Source organism: Strigops habroptila, chromosome 4, assembly GCF_004027225.2.
Source record: "Strigops habroptila isolate Jane chromosome 4, bStrHab1.2.pri, whole genome shotgun sequence".
Taxonomy (NCBI): Eukaryota; Metazoa; Chordata; class Aves; order Psittaciformes; family Psittacidae; genus Strigops; species Strigops habroptila.
Genome location: NC_046358.1, coordinates 22591782 through 22605422, shown reverse-complemented (window position 1 = coordinate 22605422; position 13641 = coordinate 22591782). Strand labels below are relative to the sequence as shown.

General features: G+C 39.9%; 1 protein-coding gene across 11 annotated transcripts in view; it reads right to left on the bottom strand.

Moving 5' to 3' along the window:
* The window catches only part of CDC42BPB (CDC42 binding protein kinase beta), a 96295-nt gene that overhangs the window by 60173 nt on the left and 22481 nt on the right, over positions 1-13641 (bottom strand). For 7 of the 11 annotated variants that reach the window (XR_003991333.1, XM_030485431.1, XM_030485432.1 and 4 more), the window contains exon 2: positions 7846-7937. Coding sequence is in view for 7 of the 11 variants with exons in the window: in XM_030485431.1 (XP_030341291.1) it covers positions 7846-7937 (92 nt within the window). In the remaining 4 variants the exon portion in view is untranslated. Of the gene's footprint in view, positions 1-7845; positions 7938-12642; positions 12688-13641 lie in introns of those variants that run through there. The other 4 variants (XM_030485437.1, XM_030485439.1, XM_030485438.1 and 1 more) reach the window with 2 other exon arrangements.

Below are 13641 nucleotides of genomic sequence, written 5' to 3'. Positions count from 1 at the left end.
AAAGCAGCTTCTTTCTTCATCCATTTCCACAGCAGAAAATAGTTGCTTTGATATTTTTTTTTGGGGCGGGGAAGAGCATACTGTAGAAAAGCAAAGCTAATTAAATATTTCTTCTGCCTCATATTCTGAATGCTTTGACTCTTTCAATAGCTGGATGAAAAGTGTCACATGTTGTGTGCAATACTTCTGAATTCTGTTAATCTACGATGTAGGAAGTCATAGTCCCTGCTGGGTACTTAATACCAATCACCAAAGCTTCTGAATAGTGAGACAGCCTTAATTGCAGCCTGTAGGCTCACTGTACCCCAGGTTAATTTCTGGAAGAACATAAAAACATTAAGCTCAGTACCCTACAGCTGTGATTACCAGTTGGAAAACACACAAACAGCTCTGCGTCTCACTGCCAAGCACGACTGTCCACAGGAAGCTTAGATTTTGCATATTCACTTCTGAGTCTCACTGCATCCTTAGCCAGTATATTATAGAATCATAGAATAGTTTGGGTTGGAAGGGCCCTTCAAGATCACCTAGTTCCAACCCTCCTGCCATGGGCAGGGACATCTCACACTAGATCAGGTTGCTCAAAGCCCCATCCAACCTGGCCTTGAACACTTCTATGGATGGGGCATCCACAGCTTCTCTGGAGGTGCTTCACCATCCTCATAGGAAAAAGCTTCGTCTTAACACCTAATCTAAATCTACCATCTTCCAGTTCAAAGCCTCCTTTAGGTACTGGAAGGCTGCTAGCAGGTCTCCCCAGAGCCTTCTCTTCTCCAGGCTGAACAACTCCAACTCTCAGCCTGTCTTCATAGGAGAGGTGCTCCAGCCCTCTGATCATTCCTCTGGACTTGCCTGAACAGGTCCACATCCTTCTTATGTTGGGGGCCTCAGAGCTGAACGCAGTACTCCACGTGGTGCAGGACCCTGCACTTGGCCTGTTGAACTTCATGAGGTTGGCACTGGCCCACCTCTCAAGCCTGTCAAGGTTCCTCTGGATGGCACCCCTTCCCTTCAGCGTGTCAACCGCAGCATACAGCTTTGTGTCATCAGCAAACTTGCTGAGGGTGCACTCAATTAGAATCACAGAATAGTCGGGGTTGGAAAGGACCTTAAGATCATCTGGTTCCAATCCCCCTGCCATGGGCAGGGACACCTTGCACTAAACCATGTCACCCAAGACTCCATCCAACCTGGCCTTGAACACCGCCAGGGATGGAGCATTCACAACTTCCCTGGGCAACCCATTCCAGTGCCTCACCACCCTCACTATAAAGAACTTCTTCCTTATATTTAATCTAAACTTCCCCTGCTGAAGTTTGAACCCATTCCCCCTTGTCCTATCACTACAGTCCCTAATGAAGAGTCCCTCCCCAGCATCCTTATAGGCCCCCTTCAGATACTGGAAGGCTGCTATGAGGTCTCCACGCAGCCTTCTCCAGGCTGAACAGCCCCAACTTCCTCAGCCTGTCTTCATATGGGAGGTGCTCCAGACCCCCCTCTGGACTTGCTCCAACAAGCCGCTGTCCATGTCACCGACAAAGATGTTAAATAGCACTGGACCCATTACTGACCCCTGAAGAACACTACTTGTCCCTGGTGTCCTTTGACCACAACTCTTTTGAGTGTGACCATCCAGCCAATTCTTTTGTCACCCAGTGGTCCATCCCTCAAATCCATGTCTCTCCAGTTTACTGACAAGTGTGTCATGTGGAAGTGTCAAATGCTTTGCAAAAGTTCAGGTAGATGACATCAGTTGCTCTTCCCCTATCCACCATTGCCATAGCCCCATTGTAAAAGGCCACCAAATTTGTCAGGCACAATTTGCCCTTATTGAAGCCACGTTGGCTGCCACCAATCACTTCCTTATTTTCCACGTGCTTTAACATAGCTTCCAAGAGGAACTGCTCCATGATCTTGCCAGGGACGGAGGTGAGGCTGAGCAGCCTATAGTTCTCTGGATCTTCCTTTTTAACCTTTTTAAAAATGGGGGTTATGTTTCCATTTTTCCAGTCAGTGGGAACTTCACTGGACTGCCACGACTTCTTAATTATGATGGACAGTGGTGTAGCCACTTCATCCACCAGTTCCTTCAGGACCCATGGATGGATTTCATCAGGTCCCATGGACTTGTGCACCTTCAGGTTCCTTAGATGGTCTCGAACCTGATCTTCTACAGCAGGTGGTTCTTCACATTCTCACAGTCCCCGCCTATGCTTTCTGTGACTTGGTCGGTGTGGCTGGAGCTCTTGCTGGTGAAGACCAAGGCAAAAAAAAAAAAAATCACTGAGTACCTTGGCCTCCTCTTTATGTCCCAGGTAATCTCTCTCATTAGGAACCATATAATATATCAGAAACAAGAGGATCAGTCTTATTCTCTCAACCATTACTTATTTTCTTCTGGAAACACATTTTAAAGTCTTTTGATTCCAAGTAAGACTCTGACTAAGCATCCTGAGTCGAGGTGACATGTACTATTACTAAATACTACACACATCAACTCTGTACACAACAGCATTTATATCAAGAGGTATTTCTAATCCATCCAGAGCAGTAATACTTAGGTGGGGCACATTAAGAGTTTTAGTTATTTTTGTGCTAAGCAAGAACAAGCAGTTCCACCCTTCTGCTGCAACCATGGTAAGCATTGCTCATTCAAGAGATCCTTGCTAACAAACAAGGGAAGGAAAACAATTGTTTCAGTCCCATGCTGCCAAATTTCCAGGAGGTGTCAGCCACGTTATACAATTCAAGTTCTCAAACTATGTACATTTTGACACAGTTCTTTCAACAACTGCTCGTCACTGAAACACGTTAATCTACAGCAGCGTGCCTAATTGGTCCTTTACACAAAATAAGAGTGATCTTAAAGACTTACAAGTACACTGCTAAGGGGTCAGATGAAGCTTGCGATGGAGTCAGTGCAAGTATTTAGAGCCAGACAGTTCCCATACACAAGATCCTCCTCCTATCTCTCTCACTATACTGCAGCACAAGCACTCTCAGTTCCCTTGGCAGGCAGAAGCAAAAACCAAGCACGCAGAAGGCACTTAGGCTGGCATAAATTTCTCAGGTAAGCACAATCCCACCAACCACAGGCTCTCAGGACATTATTTCATTTCAAATAATGGTCAACAATATTTCTAGATAGAAGAAGTAGTCAGGCACATGCGAACTTCAAGTCACAGGTGATTTGGATTTTTTGGTTTGGCATGGTTTTTTAAAGGTTTAAAAGCTGGAGTTTTCCAGTCTGTGCTCATATTCTTCAAATCTTCTTCTAAAGAATGTGTATTTTCACTAGTTCACCCTATACAACATACTCATTCTTGTCTACAAAAACAGACTTCTACATTAATTTTATTAATAGAAACCAGAATGAAGATTACAGAAAACCATTTATTTATGATTTTATTTCAGGGTGCTTTTAAATTATTAGTAGCTTTATTCCTCATGGACATTGCCCCTCTGCACATAAACTATCTGTCTATATGACCTGCAAAAAAAAGAAGACTGAAAGTAACTTTCAGTTACTTTGGGCACTCATTAAAACGTTCCACCCAGCTAGGTATACACCCAGGCAAATACACCCTAGGAGATGGGGAAGAGCCACAAGTAGTTTATCCTTCTTACAGCTAGCATTTCAGGTTACACGCTATTCTGTCGTGCACTCAAAGAACATTTCAAATTTTGAACTTCATAACTATGAAACTTCTGAAAAAAATAAATTATGTTCTCAAAGCAGTGACTCCAGAAGCCAGAGCCTTAAAAGCTGCTGTAAAAGATATTCAGACATTCAGTTTACCCTGCATGCAAAGTGGCTGGCTTAGTTTATTAGAAAGGGACACCTGCGTGTTTTGGCAGGTGGCTACAGAAGAAATCTCTAGGTTTTGAGCTAGGCTATTTCTGTCCTAGCATAATTATGAGAACTTTAAGAAACACTTTTTCTCTTGCTTTCTCATATCTCCTGTGCTATAAGAACTTTCACTCAGGTAGTTTTGGATTACCAGTTGGGTTTTCTTCTCTTGTTGCTGGAAAAATTATAAAGAACCAGGTTGAGTTCTGCTGGTTTGAAAAGGAGAAAGAAAGAAAGAAAGAAAGAAAAAGGCACTGACATGCCAGTACAGATAAGTGCTGGTGATTATATCAATCAGCCTTAAATTAAACACTGATTTTGCAGTTGTGTTCACCAATATAAGCTCACATATGCTTGCAATCTTCTCTCTGGTCAAAGACCATTGTTTCCTTGGCTTGCATGTTATGTGGCAAAAATTGACCAGTGACCCAAACTAATATCTATTATCATGCCTTTATTTTGTTTAAGCTATCTTTCATCAAACCTACAATTTACGCAAAAGTTCTTTGGCAAGACTGAACCCTCTGGCATTCTCCAAAAAGTCCAAAGTAGCTAAACTGAGAAGAATGGAATGCAGTTGCCATCCTTTTTGAAGACTTGCTTGTTTAGCTGTTCAGCATGCAATTTAAACTACTTAATTCTAATAGGAATATGTTTAATTTAATTCTGATTAATTTATTTATGCATTCTAAAAAATATTCTATAGGTATTTTTGAAGTTTATTTCTAGCAGATACTTGCGTTTGGGTCATTTTTTTCTACTGTTTGATTTTTTGTTTGTTTGTTTTTAACAAGAGCTAATGAATAACCTTATAGCTACTAGAATCCCGCCAACTAATTTCTAACATAGTTCCTATGTATGCATAAACATAGTATGGAAAAATTACTTACAGATTCCCCATTCAGTTTTCTAAAGTGTTGCTTTATACATGTCAGATGCCACAAGTCCCTCCAGAAACTTGATTTTATTTTCTCATTATGAAACATCAACCTTTATATAACTGCTATTTTATAATGCTTATAATATTTGGCAGTTGTAGCAGTGTAGTATATAGAAGGGTCAAAGGATTCATTCATAAGCAAAAAGCATGAAATATTCTCTGGCAAGTGGGATTAAAGTATAATGAACTTAAAAATCAATGATTTCTGCATAATTTAAACTGATAAAGTTTCAAGCTGCTACAACTATAAACTAACACTTTTAAATTAAAATATGAACAAGACAACATGATATTGACAGATAACTAACACCGCTGACTTTGTGAGCACTCACAGTTCTAACAGAAGGATGAAAATAAGATACTTTCTCATTCCACTTCTGCGAAATTTCATTTCCACTGGGGTGGATGTGATATGAATTGCTTTAGTTAAGTTCCATGCTTTTCCAAATGAAAGAATATGAAACACGTTGATTCAGGCACTCCAAACACTATTAATATGAGTTTCCACACAGAATTTGTATCTTTTATATACCTTAAGACTCTTGATTCAAAGTCAAGAAAGGTCATCCTAAACGCCCTAGCAAATATAAACTGAAATCTCTTAAAGTTCTTAGAAATACTTCATCTGCTGTTGTACTGAGATTTCCGGCTGGTCAATTCGTTAAGTGGAGAAGAACACCTATTTGAAAAAGAACAGAGCAAGTACTATGGAAAGCAGCCCTTCCTTAAAGTTACACTGTGTGAAGGCATTCCCAACACTGACTCCATCTGCAAGTCACATAGAGAGTTCCCATTTTTGATAGCTGTAGCATTCACAAGCCTAGTTCTGAAAAAATCCAGAAACCACTTTTAATCCTACCAAAAGACACACTGCCAAAACACTAATCTAACATTCTTTAGATATCAGTGGTCACAGCCACTATAGCAAGTAATTTGGCACAGCAAGACCAGAACATCAGATGAAAGTAGCCTGTGCTGAGCCTTCCCAGATATATTGTATGCTGTTCAGGATTGTTGCTTCAGACTGTACCTAGGTTGGTCTCCTGGACCTAAACTAAATGTTTTGAAGCTGCTAGGAGAGTCAAACCCAATGATTGATTCTTATGTATTCCTTGGGGCCAGGAGCACATTTGGTGCACACCTGGAATGGAGGTTCTGGTTTAGTTTCTTCCAAAGGAAATCTAGCTCATGCACAGCAAAATCACTTCACAGTAAGTGGGGGCACTCTCTTAAAAAATGTGCTACTGCTTTGCATCAAAACCCTAACAAAGAGGTAGACTGCTACCTACTACTGTCTTGGTTCTCTAGGCCTTTTATCTGCTCACACTTATCTACTCTCCCTGCTGAGATCTCTTTTCTGGATTTAATTTGTAGCTTTCAGCCATTCCTTAAGACTTAACGCATTTTTTCCCATTTCTGCTTTTTCCTGCCAAGCTCTTTGCAGTAACTTTTCTCTCTGAAAGCCGTATTAAAATAACACACACCAGCTAAAACCAAACATTTAAGTGAAACAACCAACTGATTTTCATGCAGTATTTCCTCTACCCTAAAACAACACTTCCTTTTTTTTTGGGGGGTTGGGGGGGAGTGGAGGGAAGTTGCAACTCACCAAGTTCGACAACCACTAGAAAGTGAACTTTTGTCTTACAGGTCAAGATGTTACTATTTATCTGGACATTTTACCTAAAATGCTCAAGTTCCTTCAGCAGCTATGCTCACTATGATTACACATGAACTACATGTTACCTCATCACATCATTAGATGATGGTTCAGATGAAGAGATGTTCTTGAAATACTCATTTCTGTCATATGTGTCCACTTTCCTCAAAAGCAGTGTCTGAAGCAGCTTAGAATTATGCAGATATGAAGCTATTACTTCACCCACTCTGAAGTGCATATGTACATAGAAACCTCACTGCTTTCTGAACCTAGGTCGAGTAGGGTCCTGGCATTTTTCTATCTATACCTCTGTTTCATAATCAAACTCTATGTGAAATATCTTGAAATGTCAGGGCATACCATGCTTGGAAGGAAAGCCCTGCACTGCACATGTCCTGCTCTCTCTGAAGACACCACCAGATGAAGATAAGGAAGCCTACCCTAGCCTTAGCCACTGGCAGCAGAAGTTGTAACCAAGTGCTAATGGGCTGAAGTGAGCTGATAATGGCTGTCACTACATTTGACTTTAGTGCGGCACTACTTAAAAGAAGCTCCCTGAAAGAAATCTAAGGGGTATTCCTTACTTCCAGAAATTTTCTAGTTAATAACCTCTTTTGCTAACATCTGTGGCTTTAGTTACATGCACTTAAATGCTGAAAGGGTTGTCTCTGAGGTTCTCCAGAAGTCTCACGTACCCTATGCCTAGTGGAGAGGACATGCTCATGAATGCCTTTGCCAGTGGCAAGCCCTATCAGACTACTGTGTCTGAAGCGACTTTCATCAAGCATATTAAGAAGTAAAGCTTCAGTCCAGGGTCCTGGGACTGGCGAGCTGTCAAAACACAAGGCGTTCCTATCATCCCAGCATGATTCAACTTGCTGTCCAAAAAACAGATCCAGCAGCCTTTGATCTTCAAAGATGACAGGGAACAGCCTTTGAGGCAGCCAAATGTGTCTTTCTGCATTACCAGATTGCTACAAAGACAGGCAGATGGGTGGAGCAGCCTCTGCGTTCCTACCATAGAAGCAGCCCAGTTCTGTGTTAAATTACAAGCAGCACAGAACAGTACATATGGCAAGTGGGAGAAGAGATCTCAAATTCAGCTGTGCAGCTGCTAGGTGGGACCACCCGGGCCATATACACATTGAAGAGACACTTGTTTTGCTACACTGAAGTAAGAATAAGCCAGTCACAGAAATGGCAGAACTGGGCACTAATACTCTGCTTCAAGTGGATCTTTCACTAGTACCTAGCTACATCTCACATTTGGAAGTATTCTGACATGTCTGTGTGCATCTTTTGTCTTCAGGATAAGTACAAGTTAACTGTAGCAAGAAATCATTTGCACAAACGATTATAATTACATTACTACAACTGAGAGTAAGAGTCTCTTACCTCACCAAATGCACCTCTTCCAATCACTTTGATAATTTCAAAGTCATCTCGATGGAGCTGCATTTCCTTTACCAATTTTGTAAACGGTCTTGCTGTTTAAGAAAAAAAAAAATCAATTATGAAGAGAAATATTTTAAGCCAAAATAATGCATAAACTAGAGGTCAAAAACATTCATTGCACACCCAGTACAACAGCAGTTTTTCAAATACTATTAGAATTCTAAAAAGAAAAAAAATTACACTAATTAACACTTAATTTTTTTAAAAAGTTCAATCCTATGATTGGTTCTGCCTTGCTGCCAGCAAATAGAGAGCAAACTAGTCTTTCAGAAGGATTTCTCTCCCCCTCCCCCTTTAGGGTTTTGTGATTCAGTGAAGGACCATGTGAAAGAGAGAGTAAACCCTAGAGAAAATGTGACCTATCCTTCACCCACTAGAATAATTCTCCTCTTAAGTAGAGTACAGCTTTACTTTTTATTATTTCAGCTAGTACCAGCTAAAGCTTTAACAACTCATCCTCAGGAGATAGCTGTCTCTACTTGATATCAATGAAATCATTTTCTACAAGATCTGTGGCTACTTTAAGATTTTTACTTTGAACTATCTTTTCTGTTAAGCAACAATCACTAGATTTCAGTAAGTATTAAAAGGCTGCAACCTAATAGATGTCCAGCAATTAACTAACCTACACGTACTTTCTGCCGGTGCTCCCACTGGATTCAGGATATTTCTCAAAATATCTGGTTGGTAAATTCCACTGTACCTGCAGATCTCATCAATCTTTTCCTCTCCAATTCCCTTTCAGAATTTTAATTATTTCTATCATATCACATGATGAGGATTACTGTTTAAACACAACATTTATTACAATTCATCACTCTAATTATGAAGACCAAATCAGTAAGAAAAAACAGTGGTGCAAGCTAAACTGTGTAAGAGCAAGTGTGGTGCCTATAAAGTGGCAGCTTATGAATGTAACTTATCACAAAAAAAGATTGCTCTTCTTCACCTCATCACAAACATTCTTAAACTAAAAAGATTAAGCTTTTAAACACATGTATTTTCCCATTTGCAACTGAATAAAACATCACAGAACTACTACTTGTAATTCAACCCAGATTCCCATTTTACTCACCTTACATTATCATTAAGCTAATGAGTTATAAACCAAACAGAATTCCTACAAGAGGGGTCATTGCCTTGATGACGTATTTCAGATGTTAACTCAAAGAAACCAAACTTTACAAACACACAGTAGATATGGAAGTCTGAACTGGAGATTACAGACTTCAAAATTCATATAACAGCTAATAAAACGAAGAAATTGGTGTACTGAAGAGTAGGCACACTGCTTCTTTGTACTACTTAGGAGAGGTATTATTGAAAAGGTTTCCCCACAACTAACACCCCTTTCACTGCATGTTTCTTGTCTATCCAAAGTACAAAATTTAAGAACAAGACTACTGGATTTTCTACTAGATTCCCCATTTCAGCTGGGCAGAAATACCTACCATGGTCTCCCCCACCACAAAGCCATTGAGACTATCACCCCAAAACCCCAAATTGTATCTAACTTACCCAGCAACCCCAACACAAACTAGTCAGAGACCTATACCAATCCCATCAGACACCTAATCACATAAATATCACTGCCAATGGCTGTGATGATATATATCAATATATCAAGATTTTGCAAGGTTCCTCCTTCCCTTCAAATCAGGACAGACTGAGGAAACGCAACTACAGATAAGAAACTAATATTTAAGTTCCATTATCAAGTTATGGACTGCTACCATTTCACTTCAAAAACTGCAAGAGTCCTAGGCTGGTCCTGCTTTTTCCATTTCAATTGGTCAACCAAAGTACTACACATTAAAATTAATTAGTTTAATAGACGTAAATGAAAAAAAAAAAAAAAAGTATTCCCTCCTTAAAAGGAAGTTATTTTTTTGACCAGCTATTTGTGTACTTAACTCATGTTGGCTTTTAGTGTTTAGCAGGTGTTCAGAAACACTGCAAATTCAGTGAGCTCTCTCTTGGCAGGCTGAGCACCAAACATGAATATTCGAATGTACAGAAAAATTTTGAATTGGATAGGGCTTTCCCCAAAATGGAAAAAAGCCCTTCAAGTCTTTGTCAAGGCATTCAAGATTCCTTAAAAGGAAGTAAAATTTGAAAATAAAACCTAATATCCACAGAATCTCATAATCACAGACATAACAATAGAGGTTATGCAGCAGATCAGAGCTCAGAGGAGGCAATACACCAGTAGTTCATTTAAACTCATATTTACTTTATTGGCATCTTGGAGTAGAATCCTCTTTACACCAGGATGTGACCTGCTGCTTGTAAGTAGTAGATTGAACAATTTTTACCTCTTAGTAAATTAAATTAAAAAATATTTCCAATTTGCTTTCCTGCTCCCATCCCAGGAGGTTGCTGTTCCTCAACCCTCCAGTATCCACATCAGTAGCACACACAGAACTGGCAAAAATGAGTGAGCAGAAACTTGCAACAAAAAGTATCAGAGAGCTATGTTTACCGTACTTGCCAGAATGATGCCAAGTGATTGGTATACCCACAGTGATATACCATAAAACTGGTTAAAAACGTTAGATTCTCCTTTTATATATCACTATTCTATAAAGAGGGAACTCAAAGCCAACTTCTCTCCATATACTGTAATGAATAATTACACTTTACTGATTAGTTTTGATCCCTTCATCAAAAAAATAGACTTGATATTAAAAGTAGGACTTGCTATTTGGAGTTGATTTAATACTTAATGAAAGTATTTCATCCTGGCAAACAGAAGCATTAGTTGTATTGGGGGTTTTGTTGGCAGTGATTATTGAATTTTGTTATATATACTGTTGTCAGGGTAACATTAGCTGAGAGTAATTGCAAGACTTTGTTTACTCATGACTGTGAAGCTGTAATGAGAATTTGGAATTGGTGTTCCACGTGCAATATATCTGCATGCACCACTGCCTTTTCTCTCAGGCTGATTCTACATTATTGTATTCACATTTGTTTGGAGGAAGGGTTCTCTCCATAAGGACACACAATAAAAAAACCAAAGCAAAGCGAAGCAAAACAAAACAAAAACCCAAAATCAACAAACCCACTAATTTTAAGGAACCAAGAAATGTATGCTGTCAAGAATATAATACAAAACAGTAACAGTTGATGTCTTGATTAATATTTGTAATGTGAAATTAAATGCCAGCATTTATTTCTTCATTGAAACCCATGGTTTGCTTGAAAGACATAATTCTCTTCCTGCAAACAAATCCTATTTTGATCATATTCGCCTCTTCCCCTGATAAATGGGACTAGGATATTTTGTTTGCACAAAAAGAAAACATCATTTGAAGTGCAGTCATAGGTAAATAGGTTTGTGATTTAGGTTTGTTAGCTGGTGCAGCTACACTGCAGTCAATTTGTATCATGACACCTGATAAAAGATATTCGAAGACTGTTTCAGAATGATCAAAAGCTGCATCAAATGCCAGCAGAGACGATCTAAGACAGCAGACTAGACACTCTACACTGCTACCCCAGGAATGGGTGCATGCCGGCCTCTGTCAAGGTCAGAAGCATATGTCAAATTTGCTCTCATTTCTGAAAGCAGGTCAGGGAAGGATGGTATTGTCAACACCATCCTCAAAAAATAATAGGACAACTTTTCCCAAGCTAGACTGTGGTTAAAAATGAGAAGTGTGGAGGTACGTCTTGGATTTCTACTTTCTGTTCAGATATCGAAACATTCAATATATGTCAGTAATTTACTATCTGGAATCACAAAAGCTAGCACCTTTACAATACAGTGGAAAAATAACTCCACTGGGTTTATGATAACTACTGTTTCAGTGGTGGAGTTACCCAACGGCTCTAATTTGAGGACTCCTAAGTGTTTTGTTAGGCAGTGCAAGTTTCCAGAAATTCAGAGTCACAAAAACAACTGAGTCAAAGTTGCCAAATGTTCAAGAACATCTGATGTTTTGTATCATTGGCAGCTTCAAGTTTTAAATAAATGTGACAACTGCAAGAAAATAATACACAGTGTTACGATTCAGGCTGAAAGAGAACTCTGGAGGTCTCTAGCATAATCTCCTGCTCAAATCACAGTCAATATTGATTTCAGACCAGGTTACTCAGGGTTTTACCCGGTCAGATCTCAGTAACCTCCAAGGATGGTAACTCTACGGCTCCCTGGACAACCTATTCATATACTCAAGGACCCTGCACCAGTTAGTTTTGCAGTTCTGAACTGATCTTATAAGTGATTTGGGGTTTAAGTCATTATATAACATCACGATAACATTCAGGTAGATCTACCCAGAAGCTATGTCCAAACTGCCTGGTCATACAGAAATTCATCTGCCACCACGCTCCCTTTATCTACTCATCCCCTTTACAAAACCTTGTGGTAGGAAACTATGCGAATTGCAAAATATTAATGTCAGGGAAACAACAAAATGACGCAGATAATTGTCTGTGGAGCCATACTCCCACCAGGCAGATCCAATATTTTATTTAAGATGTTTTCTTTGGAAGAAGAACATGAAAGAGCAGCAAGTTTTACCATTTCCCTCAACCATCCCTCTGAACTTACACTGTAGAAATCAAGTAACTTGTTTGCCCTTTGTGCTCCCTTTTCAAAGAAACAGCATTCCTGTGATATTGCTACTAAAAGAGTAGGCTGTCAGGTTTAACAAGTCAGTGCTTGTATACATGTCTTGGGAGATACCCACACCCAGGTAGCCCCAACCTGCTTACTATGGTGATAAATACCTGTTACAACCCACACTCAAGTTTTAGAGAAGTACAATCCTCTTGCTACCTAATTGTGAAATTTCCCATGTATTTTAGAAATGACAATTTTTGTTAGTTCTTCCATTCTTTGTTGACTCCAGTCTTAATGTTGCCAATATACAACCTTGCCTCCCTTTTCCTGTGCTGGCCTGTTTCCTCTTACTGTCCAGCCCTGTGAATACTTTTTTCCAGTCTGGTTTCCTAAGGAAATAAGGTATGTGTGAGCAGACTGTTTGGCAGTCCAAATCCATTCCTCCTGCCTGGCACCTTTTGATCCCAGTGAAGACCATTAATATCCCCTTTACCAAATTTAACTGAAGTTGTCCAAATTGCTACAAGCCTTACGAAAAACAAAACAACCTCCCCCCCCCTCGAAAAACCCAACCCAGCAGAGAACAGTGCTTAAGTGTTCAAGGCCAGGCTGGAAGGGGCTTTAAGCAACCTGGTCTAGTGGAAGGTGTCCCTGCCCATGGCAGGGGTGTTGGAACTAGATGGTTCCAACCCAAACCATGACACAGGAAAGGGAAGAAAGGAAGCGTACAGCAGAAAAGGGAAGGTAGTATGGTGAGAAGGGCAAGGGGTTATTCCACCGAGCCTCGTAAAAGAGGGAGATCCCAATTCTACTTCACCTAAGTTCTGCTGTTTACAAGCAAAAGGTGACACATTCTGTGTTCTCTGACACATTTTCTGCTGAGCCTTTGACTTCTGCCATGCCTGCCCTCCCAGTTTTATAACATACATACACACACTTCACTTCCTCTGTCTGCCTCTTGCTCAATGATCTGATTCTTCATCATTCATCAACATCCATTAGACAAACTCAGTGGTGCAAGACTTTGGCTATCATTATAATGATACAAGCTCCACTGGGTTAAAAACCTGAGAAGCACAACCTGGTTACCTCTTGCAAAGTGCTTCTAGCCCTTGCAGAACAACCTCTTGATATGGGACACTACTTCGCACACTGTCAGAGTCCCC